The sequence below is a fragment of the Indicator indicator genome, chromosome 4, assembly GCF_027791375.1.
Source record: "Indicator indicator isolate 239-I01 chromosome 4, UM_Iind_1.1, whole genome shotgun sequence".
Lineage (NCBI taxonomy): Eukaryota > Metazoa > Chordata > Aves > Piciformes > Indicatoridae > Indicator > Indicator indicator.
In genome coordinates, this window is record NC_072013.1 from 33,653,200 (window position 1) to 33,672,149 (window position 18,950).

The window sequence follows — 18,950 nt, forward strand, 5'->3', positions numbered from 1 at the left end:
CCTGGGGAAGAGGCAAAGCCCAGCCTTGGTCTGCCACAGCAGAACTCTGGTGGTGGTGGTTGCTCCTCATCCCTGCTGCTTCCCTCTACAGGGTACTGGAGTTTCTAGCAGGGGTGGGACAGTGTCAGTGCAAAGTACTTGACAAAAGGGAGTTTTGTTCTTCCCCAAACATGCCCTTGGCTGCCAGGAGCTCTTAGTCCTCCAGAGCACCTGCTCCCACCAGCACAGCCGAGCTGGGATATGCAGTTATTACCCCTGTGGATGGGAGGAGCAGACTGCCCAGAGAGGTTGTGAAAGCTCTGGAGGGAGGCTGAAGGCACCTGGACACTGTGGTCCTGGGCAAGCTGCTGTGGGGTAACCCTGCTTTAGCAGGGGCATTGGACTAAATGATCTCCAGAGGGCCCTTCCAACCTCCATCATGCTGGGATTCTGGGATTTTGTGAAGAACCTGGGGCTGGAGGCTCAGAACAAACCTGCTGTGCTGTGTGGGCACCCCCCTGAGATGTGAAACCACAACCTTTGTGGTCTGCACCACCCAAGCCACAGCTTAAGCTCCTCCAAATCAGTGCAGGCACCACAGGCATAAGTTTGTTTTAGGAGTCAAAGGTTTTAATTTGTTGGGGTTTTTTGAGGACAGCTTGGACTTGATTTCACCCCTTCCCCCACAGCAGCAGAGCCTGGTCCTTGTCACCCATGTCACCTGCTGGCAGGAGGTGACCTATTCCATGGTCACTTCCAGCGTAACTCCACCATGCTGGAGTCCTTCAGGCTGCTCCATCTGTAGGCAAGCTCCACAGGTCACTTGACATAGCTGGTAAGAGGCTCAAGCAGGTTCAGTCCCACTTCTCAGGGCAGAATATCTGCTACCTAAGGTTCACAACTGAAGTTCCACAACATCAATGAGTTCCAAAACAACAAGCTACAAACAAAGGAGGGAGCAGCAGTGCTCCACCAGTTGAACGATTACCACAGTTCATCAATGCTGACAATGTTGCAAGTTCCAAAATCCCATTTCTTTGACTTTAAAGCAGGTTTCCTAAAGCTGTAGACTACACCAGGACTCCTCACCTGGCTTGGCCATCTTCAGCCTACACTAAAGCCACACTCATCAGTCAGGGCGTGCCCCAGCATTTCCTGCATGACCACTGAAGTCCTTACGTTCTTTAAGAAGGGCTCCATAAGGAGCACTTCCCTTCCACCCACCCTATCTTCTCACTGGGGGCTGCCCTTCTTCAAGGTGGACAAGCCCAGAACTAGTTTTTAGTTTCAGCAGAGGCTCTGTCTCCCACCTGCATTAAATACATTTATTGCAAACATCTTTACACAAAAATAGGTTCTCTCTAGGCCATTCACATGCAACTGAAAGGCAAGAAGCACCTACCTACGAGGATACGGATAGTTAACCTAGACAACTTTAACGTTTGCCACGCTTGGTCAAATGATGACATCTCAGAGCTGCTCCTCCAGGCACAGCTCACTGATGTCCCAAGGGCTCAGGAGCCTGAGGTGTTGTTGCTTCCGAACCGCTGATTGACGCTGTGCAGCAAGTGCTTGGGCAGGCAGTTCCAGGAACTGGCCAGCATCTCCTTGAAGCAAATGACTGCTTCCAGGCACAGCCTTGGGGAGAGGGAAGGCACAGCTGGGAGTTAGGAGGACCATGGGCTGCAAGGGAAGGGTTCTGTGCAGCTTGCCAGTGAGAGAGCGGTCTCATGAGCAGTGCCAAGTGTGTGCTCCTGACCTGGGGCCAGCAGGTCAAGGAAGGTGATTCTGCCCCTCTGCTCTTGTGAGACCCCACCTGGAGTACTGTGTCCAGCTCTGGAGCCCCCAACACAAGAACATCTATCTGTTGGAGAGGGCCCGGAGGAGAACACAAAGATGATCAGAGGACTAGAGCACCTCTGCGGTGGGGACAGGCTGAGGGAGTTGTGGCTGTTCAGCCTGGAGAAGAGAAGGCTCCAGGAAGGCCTTCCAGTACCTGAAGGGGGCTACAGGAGAGCAACTATTTCTAAGGGCCTGTAGTGACAGGACAAGGGGTAATGGTTTGAAACTAGAGCAGGGTAGATTTATTAGAGTGGCCATTAAGTTACTGACTATGAGGGTGGTGAAAACCTGGAACAGGTTGCCCAGAATTAAATTGTGGGTGCCTCATCCCTGGAAGTATTTTAAGACCAGGCTGGATGAGGCTTTGAGCAACCTGGTCTAGTGGGAGATGTCCCTGTCTCAGAGGGGTTGGAACTAGATGATCTTTAAGGTCCCTTCCAACTCAAGCCATTCTGTGAGGAAGGGATGTTGCTCTGTCCTCACACAATGCTGCTGTTCTTCCAGCATTCTTGAGAGGAAAGAATGTTTTGAAATAATTGAGGGACATGAACAGGCCTGGGGTTGACCCTGCACTGCCTTGTATGAAGACAACAGTTTCATGGTGAAGCCTTAATGACTGGACTTGATCTCAGGTGGTCTTTTGCAACCTAAGCAATTCTGATTGCTGCTTTCTTACCTTACAAGAGATCTTGGTTGTAGAGAAAAGATGAGGATTTCATTACTGTGAGCCTGAGGGTAAGGAGAGAGAGGGAAACAGCTGGGTCATGTGGATCCACTTTGCTGAAGCAGAAACCAAACAACCCAATACTCATATAAACAGACCCTGGAAATGGGACTGGTGGGGAAAAGCTCATGATGAGCAGAGAACTGAACACCTAAATCACGAAGGCCACAGGCAAGCTGGGTACAGAAATGTCCACCAAATCCTGTAAGAGGATCTGGGTTTGTTTGGGCTTCCACATGAATCAAACCCCAGATCTGGTGCCACTTCAAACAAAAGCATGAACTCAAACATAGGAAGTTCCATCTAAGCACGACAAGGAACTTCTTTGAGGGTGGCAGAACACTGGAACAGGGAGGTGGTGGAGTCTCTATTCTCTGGAGACTTTCAGTGTCTGCCTGGACATGTTCCTGTGGGACCTGCCCTAGGTGATCCTGCTCTGCAGTGGGGTTGCACTTGATGAATCTTCAGAGGTCCCTTCCAACCTCTACCATTCTGTAATGGGCTCACACTTGTTGGAGTGAGAAGATACCAACAAGAACCTGGGCTACCAAAGAAGGGGGAAAAAAGCTCAAAATCAACTTACAGCTTTAGAATGGGCAAGCAAATTGTTGGCACAGCCTCCAAAAACGATGACCTCTCCCTCTTCACTTGCACAAGCTGTGTGCCATAGCCTAGAAACAAACAAAATCAAGCCCAAATTTTGAAGTTAACGAGAGGAAATTTTGTCCTTCACATGGGTAAACTGAGGTGAGGTGTCCTGGTTAGAGCAGAAGTTGCAAGCAGATGGTTACCACCTGCTTGCACAAACCTTATTTCACGAGCCAAAACATCACCCTCCATTATCCTCACCAACAAGAGCAAGGCCAAAGAGGAGCAGGCAACATTTCCAGGTGGACCATACCTTGGTTTTTCTGAATAGTTGTGCTCAAACTGTATCCACTCGTTCTTGCTGATGCAATAAATCCAAGCGTCGCCTGAAAAGCAGCAAAAAAAATAAACCCAACCCCAACTTGTGTTGGTTCTCCCATGTTTATGGCACCAAACATGGGCTTCGGCCCATTTTTTGATCTGAAGTATTTTTTGGAAAAATCTTACAGAATATTGGACTAGAAGTTTGAGTAATGGTTTATGGGAGTGAAGGCAGAAGGGGAAGATGGGAGAACTGTGAAGGTCCACATGCAATTTGCATAAGATCAATTTTTAGAGCAGATTCATCATTATAAATAATTCTGTCTCAACACAATTGGTAGCTCCTGCTCTGTGCAATTGGCTGTTGATCATAAAGAGATGGATCAGAAGTTGCAGGGATGGCATTTGGCAAAAAACGTTAAGGTGATGAGACACTAATTCGAGCTTCTGTGCTCTACTGTTGAAGGACACAAAGCCAACACCAAGAACCCAAAATTCAAACCAGCAAGAACCTAAAACCCAACACAAGCCAAACCCAAACCACCAAGAACCCAAAAGCCAACAGAAGACAAAATCCTTTTGGGATGACTTACTTAATGGCTGCTTGTCAGTGGTGAATCCTCCAAAGAGAAAGAGGTGGTCTGAGGAGATTGGTGTTAAAGAATGCCACGATCGGCCAACTGGGCAGATGCCTTGCGTGATTCTGCATTTCAAGAACAGAATCACAAATACACATGTGCTACAACAACATCACAGAATCACAAACTGGTAGGGTTGGAAGGGACCTCTGGAGATCATCCAGTCCAACCCCCATGCTAAAGCAGGGTCACCCACAGCAGCTTGCCCAGGTTCACAATATCCAGGCTGGTTTAGAATCTCTTCCAGATGAGACTCCACGGCCTCTCTGCTCCAGGGCTCCAGCACCCTCCTACTAAACAAGTTTCTCCCCCTGTTCAGATGGAACCTCCTGGGTTTCAAGGTTAGTGCCCTCTGCCCCTTGTCCTGTCACTGGGCACCACTGAAAAGAGTCTGGCCCCATTGTCTTGCCCCCCACCCTTTAGCTCTTGCTGAGCATTGAGAAGATCCCTTCTCAGTCTTCTCCACTGCTTCTCTTTTTTTCTCTAATTCCTTGTCAGTTATTGGAAGGATGCAGCTTCATACTGTGCTCAGCTCATGACCCAACAGCCAGTTTGATTTATTTAGACAGAAAAAGAGTTTTGTTTGAATCGATACTGTAAAAACCATGACAGCAAGTCAGCAACTGGTGAGGAGGCTCAGTTCTACCTGAGTTCTCTTGCTGGAGTAGACCAAGAATGACTAGAACGATTAGAAGTGAATCACAGAATGGTTTGGGTTGGAAAGGACCTTAAAGATCATCTAATTCCAACCTCCCTGCCATGGGCAGTGACACCCTCCACTGGACCAGGATGCTCAAGGCTCTGTTCCAACCTAGCCTTGTGCTGACTATTTCAACTTGTAACATCAAAAGTGACTTTGGAAATACCTTACCATACAAAATCGGTGTGTCACCTTGACATTGCTTTGCACACCAAAGAACTCAAGATTTAGAACTTACATTTCATTCCACTCCCAGGTATCCAGATTCAGGTAGTACAGATCATTCATCCTGGACTCCTACAAGAAAGCAGAAGATGGTTGAGATGCTCTGTGGAGGTTTCAGTGGCATGTGGTTAAACTGGGTTGGGGCTTACTCTGTATCTGCCACCAAACACGTAGCCTCTGTTCCCAACGGTAGCACAGGCATGAGCTGCTCGTGGGGAGGGAGTTTTACCCTGGGAACAGAAAACATGACATAGGAAGGTAAGGTTAGTGGAGACACAAAAGAAAACCTGCAGCAGATTAAGAGGAGCTGACTGAAGATGCCCACCACACACAGCAAACAGTGTGACCAGGCACCGTGAGTGGTGTGGGGTGACAGGACACATGATGAGCAGGGGGCTGCTCTTGGCCACGTGAGTGTCAGGAAGAGTCCTCCCATACAGGGAGGTGGTTTGGGGTGGGCTGAGCCACAGCTGGCCTTGAGATCAGCCATAGGTGTCTTAGAGGAACAAGAGAAGTGGTGAAACCAAAGCTTCTCCATGGTAGCGATGCACAACAAAGCTTGGACCAAGAACAAGGAGTGCAGAAGTGGAAGTGGTGTTCAAAACCAGGTTGGATGGGGCCTTGAGCAACCTGCTCTAGTAAGAAGTGTCCCTGTCCATCGCAGCAGGGTTGGAAATAGATGAAGCTTTAAGGTCCCTTCCAGCTCAAACCAGTCTGGGATTCTGTGGGGTGGGAGCTGAGCTCCTCTTAGGCCTCCCAGGAGAGTTCTGTGTCCTGCTAAAGGCAAACAAGCCCTCACAGTTCCACTCATCAGTCACCAGAGAGTAAAGGCTGAACTAAAGTCAGATGCAAGGCCAACAAGGAACAGAGGGTGAAAAAACATCTATTAAATTGTTCTCTCTGCAGAAACTTCTCTTTTTTTTTTTTTTTCACAGATCCATAGACTCATAGAATGGTTTGGGTCCAACACCCCTACCACAGGCAGGGACACTTTCCAGATCAACCTCCACCAGCCTGTGGTTTTGTGACATAAATTTTGCTTTTAGAGATGTACAGACTCACAGATTGCATTGAGTTGGAAGGGACCCTCAGAGGTTATCTTGTCCAACCCTCCTGCAGGGACACTTCCAACTAGATCAGGCTGCCCAAGGCACATCAAGTCTGATCTTGAATGTCTCCAGGGACAGAGCCTCAATCACATCCCCAGGCAGCCTGTCCCAGTCTTTTGCCACTCCCATTGTAAAGAACTTCCTCCTAATGTCCAAAGTGCTTATGCTAGAAGGTCCTTCCAAGTCACAGAAGACTTGGGACTGTAAACGAGGTAATAAATTGTTAGACACTGTTTTTCTTGAGTTACTTCTTGAGGTCTGTATGCAAGACAAAGCAATTCTTTGGCAAGCTGAATAAGGAGTTACAGATCTCAAATTTCATTTCCTCCAATTCTGAGGCAATCTCACTGCACTTCTCTGTTCCTCGAACACTTCTGAGACATTTCAGATGGCGTCTACTTGTAAGCAGAGTGCTTTGTTCTGTTTTGACAATCCTGCACCCAAGAGAAACGTGCCAAGCCACCATTTTACAGTAAGGATGACAGGAAACCAAGTATTTTGTATTCCTGAGCTCCCCAGGGGCCACTGAAGCATGAAAGCAAGCAAGTCAATGGGAAAAAAAGGTGAGGAGAGAAAGACAGATCCAAACAGAATCATAGAATTGTTTTGAAAGGAAAGAGACACTTAAGATCATGTCCAACTATTTACCCAGCACTCCCAAGTCCACCACTAAACCATGTCCCTCAGCACCACAGCTATGCAGCTTTGAAATCCCTCCAGGGATGGGGACTCCATCGCTGCCCTGGGCAGCCTGTTTGAGGCACTGACAATCCTTTTTGGGAAGAAATTTTTCCTCATGTCCAACCTAAACCTCCCTTGGTGAAACTTGAGGCTGTTTCCTCTCGTCTTGTAACTTGCTACTTGGAAGAAGAGACCATTCCCCACCTGTCTCCAACCTCCTTTCAGGCAGTTGTAGAGAGAAGGTCTCCCCTCAGCCTCCTCTTCTCCAGACCAAATAACCCCAGTTCCCTCAGCTGCTCCTCACCAGACCTCTTCTCCAGACCCTTCACCAGCTTCATTGCCCTTTACTGGACCTGCTGTAGCACCTTGATGTCCTTTTTTGGAGTGAGAAGCCTAGAACTGAAAAACCCCAAATAAAAGGCAAAATTCCTGGTTTCGGTGGGAGGGAAGCCCTTGGTAAAAAAGAGTGGTTTGAATTAAGTTTAAGTGGCCTCAAGAATGCTACTGACTAGGCTGCAGGTCCTTTGTATTTTGAGGGGATGTTTCTGAACCAGTTCTACCAAGAGTGTCTCAAAGGTAAGGCTGCAAATACAAGCTAATGATACCTCATGTAGTCCATCTATACGACAGAAATTAACAGTCCCCACTGCAAGGTACAGGGAATTGAAAAAGAGAATTGAAGAGAGTCCTGGTCACATAGTCCTGGTCACATAGTCCTGGCCACACAGTCCTGGCCAAGTTTCCTCCCCTAGCTGGACCAGACAGCCTGAGGAAAGACCCTGTTGTAGCTTCCTGCTCCACAGGCTTGCTGTAGCTCAGCTACACAGGAGGTTGAGGGTGGAAGAGAATTATCTCAGGAAGGGCAGGGACTTCTGGCTCTCCTCTTGGGAACATCTGTTTTCTCAGAGTGTTCCTGGCTTCAAGAGAACAGGACTCCACAATGCTCTGGCACAGGTGACAGCTCACGTGGCCAGGAGTGTCTGCCAGAACAGCAGAAACAACAGTGCTGCAGACACAGTGCTTCCCACCAGCCATGGCCTGCGATTCCCTATCCCATGGAGAGAATAAACTCAGCAAAGCACCACTGAGAGCAGCCCAGCTCCACACAGCCAACTGGGGAGTCCTGCAGGACATTTCTTACCTCCTCCTGCTAGCTACTACTAGGTCCTGCTAAGAGATCTTCCACCTTTTCTAACTCCTGGCATTTAGGGACTGGTTTGGATCCCAAAGAAGGCAATGTCACAGAGCATACAACAGTTAAAGGCTGGTAACATGAAGAAGGCTGCAAGGTGGAACAGTAAAGTAGAGTAACCTATTGTGGCTGAATTTCTGTGCTGCTTGCTTGCAAACAGTTAGCCAGAAGGACCCTCCTCATGAGATACAACAGATTAACAGCTTCATACTGCACGTTGCTGTGCAGTAACAGAGGGTGCCAGAGCACTGCACCAAGCAGCACAGAGAGGTTGTGGAGTCTCCTTCTCTGGAGAGGTTTCAAATGCAGTTGGACTTTTTGATCTTGGACAACTTGCTGTGGGTGACCCTGCTTTAGCAGGGTGGTTGGACTGGGTGATCTCTAGAGGTCCCTTTCAACCCCCACCAGTCTGTGATACACTGCCAGGCACTCAGAGCATCTGCAGCCCATAGCTGCTGGGACAGGCCACTGCTAACCCTGCAAAGCCACATGAGGAGGCCATTTTATCATCATCCTCTTCTAACTTGACACAAATTAAAGCAGTGAAGTCAGGCCCAGGAGAATCATGCTTATTTTCAGAGGATACTACAAGAGACAAGTGTTGGAATAGGTTGCCCAGGGAGCTGGTGGAGTCAGTGTCCTTGGCAGTGTTCAAGAAACATGTAGACATGGCACCTGGGGACATGGTTTAATGGCCATGGTGGTCTCAGGCTGAAGGTTGGACTTGATGATCTTAAAGGAATCTTCCAACCCAAACAATTCTAGGATTCCAAGAGACAGAGCACACAGTACACATCTCTCTTAAGAGCTGCAATTTTAACTGACAGAGGACCTACCGTAGTTATAGGCTGGCTCCAAGTAAAAGTTTCAGTGTCCAGAACATGCACGTGGTCATTCCACCCCCTAGGAAGACCTGAATTCTTTAAAAACATGAAATAAGCCATAAGTTTTAATAAGCACTCATTGAGTATTAAACTTTAAATAGAAATGGCTTCAAGGTTGACTTACCCAAAAAGAGGTTTCATCAAATTCAAAAGTGCCCCGTTGCTTCCCTTCAGGAAAATAACCATAGCCACCAAAAAAAATTAGCCTAAAAAAAAAAACAGCACAGAAAAGCTGATGAGAAATGCTATCATGGAATCACAGAATCATTTAGGTTGGAAAAGACTGAAGTTCTGCAAAGGCTGTGCTCAAACAGGAGACAAGAAAAACAGGGAAGCTCCTTCAGCTCCTTTACTCCCAGTAGCTCTACAATGCAAGTTTGCCAGGTGTGGGGCCCTGTTTCTTGCCTAATCAACCCTACCCTCCCACACTAAATCCTTCTGCAGCTGCTTCCCAAGCCTCAGGCTTCCAAGCTCTGTTCTGGTTCCAAATGTGTCAAGCTACCAGCCTGCTGCCTGCTTGCTGCTCCTCAACCTTCCCTACCTGTGCTTCCACCCAGCAGCTACAGGAATTTTATTCCTGCAGTTTCCCATCTCTGCCCTTTCCAAGCCTTATTCCCATACTCCCTGAGCTCAAAACATTCGCAGACACTCCTGTAAGAAGGGAAAGAATCACAGCTTAGGCATGGTCAATGTGGAGGAGGAGGCCAGGAGACATTACATGCAGCAGGCCCTCTACTGAAGCTGCCTGGGAAGTCTTTAGTTGTGGGGAAGTCATTTTCTTACTCCATTTGGTTTCAAAACCTGAAGAACAGTGACCATGAGCAGTCACTCAGCTGGTTTTACTGCTCTTTTGGGGGTTTAAAACCATGATTTAAATGTAATTTAGGTTTCTGTGCTTGGGTTTCAGCACATATTAGAAACTCATGGCATGGCTTGGACAGAAATTCTTACTCAATTACAAAAGCAATAAAAACCAATCTACACCACACGGAACACCCACAGCTCCAGCCTTGCATGCCTGATCTGATCACATCACCTACTGCAACCACAAGCTTTCTCTCCACAGCAAGGACCTGAAAACCAGCACCACAGGCAAATGGCACTGAATCAGGGTGGTTTGGGGTTGGACCTTAAAGACACTGAATTCCAGCCTCCATTTCCTATCTTTCCTGAGCCTCTGCCACAAACCACACAATAAAAATCCCAACAGTGAGCTTTCTCTCCATGTAATGGACATGCCAGAAGATGCCTGTGCTGTCCAGGTAAGGTTTTGTAGGTAGTAGCTCAAATCCCTACCCTGACATGACAATAAGAATCTGTAATCCTTGCCAGTTGTGACCAAAGAAGAATCAGAGAACCCTGATTGTCAACTCAAATTCACAGCAAGCCTCCCCAGCCCCTGGCATCATGCACTACAGCAGCACTGCTCACACCTGGCCCACAGCTTGTGGAGAGAGTTTTGCTCTGCAGGGATCAGCTTTTCCAGCTTCTCCTGCAAGGGGACAATTCTGACTGTGTGAGCTGCCACTATGTTGAAGTTCTGTTCTCTGGAAACAAGGAACCCTTTGAGAAATCAAGCTGGGGCAGACAATCCAAGAGGAGCAAGGAGAAACTATTTGCTGTGAGAGTGCTCTAGCTCTGGAGCAGGCTGCCCAGAGAGGTTGTGGAGTTTCCTTCTCTGGAGAGATTCCAAAGCCAACTGGAAGAGATCTTGGGCAATCTGGTCTTTCCTCGGTCTATCCTGTAGTGCCAGAAGGCTGGATCAATCTCATGGCACCAGTCCCTGCTCAGGGAGCTAGCTCTACACTAACCAAAAGGAGGAGGAAGGTGCAAGGCAACTGCAATGCTTTGCATGTCAGCTCATCTGGCTTCAACACCTTCTCCTTGTCTTTCTTATCTTTTCCAAGGTTTGCAGAGTCAAAAAGCCTTCTGGCATCTCTGGGACACTATCCCAACATGTTCAATCAGATAAGATCAACAGATAATTTAACACAGTCTTTGGTTTGTGCAAGCAGCACAAGCCACACTGAATTAACCATGTGTATCGCTGAATAAGCCAGATGCATTTTGAGAATTACAATGGCTTCCTGCTCTTCAACTGTCAAAGAAACAGAGACCCCACCTGCAGTGCTGGGTCCAGAGGAGGCCACAAAGATGGCTGGCACCCCTCTGCTGTAAGGACAGGCTGAGGGAATTGTGGCTGTTCAGCCTGGAGAAGAGAAAGCTCCATGCCTAAAAGCAGCCTTCCAATATTTGAAGGGGCTACAGGAGAAGGACTTTTTACAAAGGCATGGACGAGGGGTAACCAAGCTTCTTCCAACTGGAAGCAGCTTGATTGAGATTAGCCATTAGGAAGAAATTCTTCCCCATGAGAGTGATGAGGCAACGGAACAGGTTGCCCTGTTCTCAACAAAAAGGCTGGGGAGGCTCCAAGGCTGTAAACGTTCAAAGCCAAGTTGGATGGAGCCTTGAGCAACCTGATCTAGTGCAAGGTGTCCCTGCCCACGGCAGGGAGTTGGAACTAGATGACCTTTATGGTCCCTTCCAAGTCAAACCATTCTGTGATACTACGAAACACATGAGGTGTGACCAGAAGACTGCATTTGGAGAATAATAGAATTATAGAATGGTTTGGGTTGAAAGGGACCTTAAAGGTCATCTAGTTCCAACCCCACTTCTAATCCTCTACAGGGTTATTCTGGGAAGAACAGATTTCCCATGCAGCTGCTTACACAGCTAACCATGATGCAGCACTTGTGAAGCAAGGTGCTGAAAACACAGAGTGGAAAGTTAGCCTATGACAAGCCCACATTTCGGGCTGTGACTCACACATGCACTTTGCAGCTCACAGACACCCAAGTGGGGAGTAAGGGTTTTCTGTTTAGTCACAAGTTAAAGGATGGAGCAGTTTTAAAAGGTGAGGTGAAGAAGAAACCCATCTCTCCCTGCAGCACATCTGCAGGCAAGGAGTCCTCCCACAGCTCTTATTCAAAGAAGACACAACAAGGAGGTGTTAGAAGCAGAGACACACACAAGAGCAGGCAGTGCTGACTTGGGTGCTGCAGCCTTACTTGTTTTTGTAAACCCAGACACCAAGCTTGTCCTTTGATGAGGGGGGGACCCCTTGACATTCTACTCTGACCCACTGCAGCACTTTGTCCGTGGATCTGGAATTCAACATGTAGAACTGTAGAGAAAGAAAAAAAAAAATTTTACCCACACAGCTTCAAGCTTTTAAAAAAATTAATATTAACTTCTAATGAGCATGTGTTGGTAGAGAAAAAAAAATAGAAGTTCTTTTACTAGAATCATAGAATGGTTTGGGTTGGAAGGGACCCTAAGGATCATCTAGCTCCAATCCCCCTTCTAAAGGAGGGGCACCCACAGCAGCTTGCCCACGATCACAATGTCCAGGTGGCTTTGGAATCTCTTTAGAGAAGGAGACTCCACAACCTCTCTTGGCAGCCTGCTCTAGGGCTCCAGCACCCTCACACCAAAGGAGTCTCTCCTCCCTGTCTTGTCACTGGGCATAATTGAAAAGAGTCCGACCCCATTCTCTTGTCCCCAGCCTCTAGATGTTGATCAGCACTAAGATCTCTTCTTAGTCTTAGCCAGTGCTGCTCTTTTATGCTCTAATTCCTTGTCAGTTATTTAAGGATGCAGCTTCACACTGTGCTCAGCTCATGACCCAACAGCCAGTTTAATTTCTTTAGACAAAGTGTTTTGTGTGTATCAAAATTTTAAAAAGCCTGACAGCAAGAGCCAGCAGATGGTGAGGAGGCTCAGTTCTACCCAAGAACTGTCTGCAGGGGCAGTGACACCTTCCACTAGACCAGGTTGCTCAAGGCCTCATTCAACCTGGCCTTGAACACCTCCAGGGAGGGGGCATCCACAACCTCCCTGGGCAACCTGTTCCAGTGTCTCTCTACCCTCACTGTAAACAATTCCTTCCTAACGTCCAATCTACATCCTAGCTGCAGAGAGCAATGACATTTGGAACAAAATCTTTTTGCTAAATCTGTTATCTTTTTGCAGATTTGAGCCTCAAAACACTTTTTTACACAGCTCTGGGCATTTGAGTTGTACTACCCAAAGCTGACACACCCACTGAAGGTGGGTACAAAGTTGTCTTACCACAAAGAAAACCTGGTTAAAAATCAGTGGGTTTTATAATATCATCTCTTCTCTGCACGTTCCTGCATTTTACATGGGGAGAAATTGCTGACACACATCTATAAACTAACAGCCACCGTCAGAACAGCACAGCAGGAAGGAAGCAAGTCACACTTTATCAACTCAGATTGTTCCAGGGCTCTCTGCAAGCATCACATGAAGCTGCTTTCAGTTTAACTTTAAGAGCGAAGGCAAAACTAATTTAAACCACGCTTCAGGAACATCAGAAAGTATTATCAGAGGCTCCAGAGAAAAAAACATTTCAAACAGCTACAGAGCAGTTTCATGTCACCTCCTGGTGCTATTTCAGCAGCTCTGGAAATCCCCATCTTTCAGCAGGAGTCAATTCAAAAGCACCAACCAGCGCAACGTGATCTATAGGGTGAACTGCACAACAAGGGCAAGCACCCGGATCTTAGGTCAGGGTGTTTCTTCCATGGTGCAAAGCCATCACACCATGTGAAATGACGCAGAGCTGAGGGGTGACCTGTGTTACAAAAGTCTTGTTATCAGACCTGCTGCAGAAATGAATGCACTCAACAGGTAAAAGTCAGCCAGCTCATCACCTGCATGGAAAAATAACCCCCCGAGCATTCTGTGCTGTGCTTTGTTAGTCAAAACCTCTTAGGCAAGCACAAAAAGCACACAGCTCCAGTTAGTTCACGTCTGGGGAAGCCACTGACAGGATGAAAAAGCTGTTTATTGGCTTCCCAGAACTATAGATGCAGCCAGGGGATGAAAACATGGTGCTGCAGAAGCTGTGAAGGACACGATGACTAGACATGACACTTGCAGCGTCCCCTGTTATTAACATTAAAGCTCCGAAATGAAGTCCAAGATGCCCAGTCATTCCCAAGAAAATGTTTCCGTGATTTGTGAAGATTACATGTTTCTGGCTTTGGATGGACATTAGTTCACTGAAAAGGTGAACTAGTCTGAACAAAAACTAAGGAGGACAAAATGAGGAGGGGTTCATCTTTGAATTACCAACCTTGTTTGTATTGCCACGTGCATGATGTCCCCCAAAGAGGTAGACTACTCTGTCCACACACACAGCACAGCTTCCAGACATGGAAGGTGGAACATCTCCCTCTGTTTTACTCTTCTTCCTGGAAGCACAGTTGAAAGATTTTTATGCATGGTAAGGATTTTACCTGGAGTGGAATTTTATACCACCACCCTTTTTAAACTGTACTGGGTCACTGTGGACCATTCCAAGTTGTTGAGTTCTTCACATCCTCACAGGCTGAACAATTTACCGGTATGAGAGGGGTGTGGGGCATTTAATTAATGAGGCAATTTAATTAATACATGTTTTGTGGGGAGGAATCCTGCTTGCCCAGTTCCAGTACTAATGTGGTACATGATTTATGTGTTCAAAACCCCCAGAGATATCCTCAGGCAAAAAACGATGCACTTGTCTAAACTGAAGGTTCCTCTTTTGCTACTGGATTTTCCATGTTGTAAACATCATAACCACAAAGATGAACTTCCAGGCAATGTCCAGGGCCCTCCCTGACCACCACAAGGACTGGAAGCACAGATGAAATTGCAAAGTGCTGAGGGGATTTGGCTTCACAGCAAGGCCCCAGACAGTGCCAGAAGCAGATTTTATTTTGCTCTCGCTGTCAGGCCTGAAGGTTTCACGCTTCCAGGCTCCCACTGATCTAAGATGACTCGAGTTTCTGAGACCATCTAAGTCTCTCTGGCCACATCAACGTTTACAACTAGCTCCTTACAGAGATGCCCTCACTGATGTAGCACCACAATCAAAATACAATTTCCAGGTGCTATTTCCTCCACAAACACTTCACAGTGTTGATAACACATTCCTGTCTGAGCTGTCTCTCCTACTTCACCCCCTTGAGAACATGTTTTGTTGTTGGAATAACCAGAAAAATTGGCAAATATTTTACACATTTATTCTGCAGTTTGATAGGTGGTGACAAAGAGATCAGGGAATTCTCTCACTGTTCAAAACCCCTCAGCAAGCTTTCTAGACCAATTTAAGTATTTTTCTGGGTGCTCCCCCTGCCCGCCACCAAACCCAACAATCAAGTTAATTGTTTACTGTACCATCTTCCAGTTTCCATGTTGTAGATCCATATTTCATCCCTAGGCAGATAGAAGTCATAAAATCCCCTCACTTGGGCATTCTGCAGAAGAGGTCAGAAAAGACAAAGCAACACAAGAAGGACGCTTAATGGGTTGAGTTACTCCTGGGAATGTTTATGCCCCCTCAGAGATCTACTCACAGGACAACAAGAAGAGTGCTTGCCACACTCTCGCACTTCTCACCTGCTTGGAAAGCAGGTATGAGCCTATTCTAGCTTCTGCTGAGGACCAGACAACCTCAGAGGCAGGCTGGGGTAAATGGAAGTTAAACCACAATGTCACAGCCCAGGCTGGGTAACCAGGGTGCAGGTCATGCATGGGAACACACTGCCCAGGGAGGTGGTGGAGTCATCATCCTTGGAGGTGTTCCAAAAAATGTGTGGACATGGAACTTTGGGACATGGTTTAACGGCCATGGTGGTCTTAGGTTGATGGTTGGACTCGATTTTAGATGTCTTTTTCCAACCAAAACAATTCTATGATAAATAAGCCAAAACGTCCTTTTCAATTCCTCCACCCCCTGCATGACACCACCAGAACATGACACTAAAGCTGTCCCTGGAAATACCAGCTTATTCATCCAGTTCACTGACAATTCAGCTCAACTGCTGTCAAAACTGTGAAATGACTGGCAGCACCTGCACACCCGAGGGTGATAAACAACCACAACCAACCAACCTGCCGTAATTAACACACAGCATTGAGATGTGCTGATAATGCTGTCAATACCAGCACTTCTTTGCATGATGTGCAGTTTAGCCTGGTCTAGTAGAAGGTGTCCATGTCAGGGGGGTTGGAACTAGATGATCTTGAAGGTCCCTTCCAACCCAAACCATTCTATGAAATCAGACAGGATTTTCTTCTCTCTCAGCAGACATGCTGAGAGGACAAACACCACACTGCACTCCAGAAAAGCTACCTGTTTGCCAAGATCTGCCTTTTAACACAATTCACTCTGACATTTCAAAACTCATATATGTCAGACTCTAATCTGTTAACTGGAGCTTTTCTGTTCCAGGGGAGGGATAATTCTACAGTGTCACTCCCAAACTAATGGGACCTAATTAGCAGCACTACAGGTGGCAGGAGGTTTACTTCACAGCCTACCTTATAGCCTCCCCAGACATACATGCAGCGGCCATCAGTGACTGCCACATGCCCACTGCGCTCAGCGGGGCTGTCGTTCTCCAGCTGCTCAAAGCTGTCCTCAGCTGGAGCTGGGAGCTCTTCATCTGCCTGCAGGTCTTCATTCTCGTCAGCCATTTCGACACAGCTCTAAGTGCACAGAATAGCAGAGTAGGAAGCTGTGAAAACCACCAGAGGAAAAGAAAAAGCCACAGAGAAACTGTTGTTTCTTTCACAGTGATGGAAGTGGTGTTCCCCAGGACTCAATACTGGAACCAGTTCTCTTTCATATCTTTATCAATGATCTGGATGAGGGGATTGAGTTACCTTCAGTAAGTCTGACACTAAGCTGGAAGGGACTGTTGATCTGCTTGAGGGTAGGGTGGCTCTACAGAGGGACCTGGACAGGCTGGATCAGTGGGCTGAGGTTCAACAAGGCCTAGTGCTGGGTCCTGCACTTGGGTCACAACAACCCCCTGAACACTCCAGGCATGGTACAGAGTGGCTGGAAACTGCCTGGTGGAAAAGGACCTAAGGATGTTGGTTGACAGCTGGCTAAAGATGAGCCAGTGTGTGCCCAGGTGGCCAAGAATGCCAACAGCACCCTGGCCTGGATCAGCAACAGCATGGCCAGCAGGACCAGGGATGTGATTGTCCCCCTGTAATCAGCACTGGTGAGGCCAGACCTCTAATACTGGGACACGGAGGTGCTAGAGTGAGTCCAGAGAAGGCCAAGAAAGCTGGTGAAGGGTCTGGAGAACAGGTCTGGTGAGGAGCTTCTGAGGGACCTGGGGTTGTTTAGTCTGGAAAAAAGGAGGCTGAGGGTAGACCTTCTGGCTCTCTACAGCTCCCTGAAAGGAAGTAGGAGACAGGTAGGGGTTGGTCTCTTCTCTCTGGTAACAAGCCACAGGGTGTGAAGTTGCACCAGGGGAGGTTTAGGCTGGGTATTAGAAGAAACTTCTTCACTGAAAGGGCTCTCAAATAATGGAACAGGCTCCCAAGTGAGGTGGGTGAATCACCAGCCCTGAAGGTACTGGAAAGATGCAAAGATGTGGTGCTGAGGGCCATGGTTTAGCACGAGACTTGGTTGGACTTGATGATCTTAAAGGTCTTTTCCAACCAAAATGATTCTATGAACAATCTACCCCATCAGTCAAGACAGTTTCACACAGGAATTCCTGAGTTGTATGTATTTTTTCATAATTTCTGTTCCAAATTGAAGACAAGGCCTCTGTTTTTGTTATTAAATCACACTCATCTGTAAATACATTAACTGATGGCCAAAAAACCCCAACCAATCCACAGTGGAATGAATTTGACATCTTTGCTTACAATATGATCTTCACAAAAGTGAAAACTCTTACACTTTTCAAGCAAAGCTCCCTTTGGGCTACCTAAGCCAGGTGTCCCAAACATAAACCTTCCCATAGCTATTAAATGCAGGACATACTATTTATGCTGGAAAAAAAAAAAAAAACACCACATGAAACATAGCCAATCCAATGGCCTGAAAGGTCTTTTCCAGAAGGACAAACCCCAGAGTGTCCTGGAAAGACTGCAGCTATGTGCATCCAGCCTACAGCTCCCGAGCAGCTCAGGGATAAGAACAGCCTCCACACAAGAGCTTTGGCACAAGTGAAGCCCCAGGGCCACGCTGTCACTGGGGTCACTAGTAATTCAAAGCCCAAACTATGGGAGGAATCAAACCAGGAAGGGACACTGAGGTCAGCCCTGCCAGGTAATTCTGGAAATTGGCTACAATGGAGAAGGGGGACCCCTGAAAAATGGAGTCACCTTCCACTTAAGAGTTACTCCCAAGTCTCTGTCTGCTTTTAGGTTTTCTCCAGCTGAAGCTGTCACCACACAAAGAACTTCAGACACAGACCAAAAGGTGAGGGAGGCTGGAGAGCCGAGGAGACGGTTCTGTGCAGGCGGGCAAAGCCAGCGCAGCCGGAAGGGCTGCAGCGAGGCGATCAGAGCCCGCACGAACAGCAAATCTTCCACACCTACACCACTCCTGACAGGACTTTGTTCAACGTGGATTTCTCCAGTGATGGAGGCACTACACCACCTTCGGTAGTTTATTTTTGAGCTTTAATTATGCTTTAAGTTAGAAAGCTTTTACCCACACCTCAGTGAAATCCGCCTGCTTCGAGTTAAACAGATTTTTACTGACTCTCCCCACTGACCACCATTCTTTAATTATTTTTTTCTTGTTTTTGTTTTTAAACAAACTAAGACACTGTGGGCAACTTCTATCCCCCTTCAGCAATTTTACAGTCGTGTAGTGAAACGTTTCTCCTAAGTCCTTGCCCTTTCCAAGCCCCCTCTAGTTCGACACCTCTCTCTGGTCACAGCCAGAAATTATCTCCTCACGATACCTTTTCCCTGTCGCGACATACCCCTAACAGCAATGCGCCATCACTCACCAGCCGCCTTAACAAGGCCTCGACCCTCCTCGCTTTCTGTCAAGGACCGATCCCCCTTCTCTTCCCCAGCCCCACAGCGCGCAGCCGCCTCACCGCCCGCTCCTAGCTCCGGCCCTCCCCCTTTCCGCCTCAGCCACTCGTCCCCTCTCCCGAGCCGCCGTTCCCCGGGCCCTACCGCGGTGGTGGTGGTGGGTCTGCAGGCGCGGTGTCACGGTTGCCCCCTCC

General features: G+C 47.6%; 1 protein-coding gene across 1 annotated transcript; it reads right to left on the reverse strand.

Annotated features, from left to right (window-relative positions):
• Window positions 1-607: 607 nt before the first annotated feature.
• Window positions 608-18,950, reverse strand: KLHDC2 (kelch domain containing 2). The gene is made up of 14 exons (XM_054400195.1): window positions 18,901-18,950; window positions 16,279-16,446; window positions 15,133-15,212; window positions 14,048-14,165; window positions 11,955-12,070; window positions 9,008-9,089; window positions 8,836-8,919; window positions 5,167-5,247; window positions 5,031-5,089; window positions 4,048-4,157; window positions 3,447-3,519; window positions 3,129-3,216; window positions 2,498-2,550; window positions 608-1,617 (listed from the first exon to the last, which is right to left on the reverse strand). The coding sequence occupies exons 2-14, from the start codon at window positions 16,432-16,434 to the stop codon at window positions 1,494-1,496; spliced, it is 1,224 nt and encodes a 407-aa protein (XP_054256170.1). The 5' UTR covers window positions 16,435-16,446; window positions 18,901-18,950; the 3' UTR covers window positions 608-1,493.

Excerpts from the sequence above, each read along its gene's own strand:
- KLHDC2 (XM_054400195.1), bottom strand. The coding sequence starts at position 16,434 with ATGGCTGACGAGAATGAAGACCTGCAGGCAGATGAAGAGCTCCCAGCT. Across the intron at positions 5,248-8,835 it reads GGAGCCAGCCTATAACTACG|GGTAAAACTCCCTCCCCACG; the intron begins GTAGGTCCTCTG and ends TTCTGTTCCCAG. Across the intron at positions 4,158-5,030 it reads ACCTGGGAGTGGAATGAAAT|AATCACGCAAGGCATCTGCC; the intron begins GTAAGTTCTAAA and ends CTTGAAATGCAG.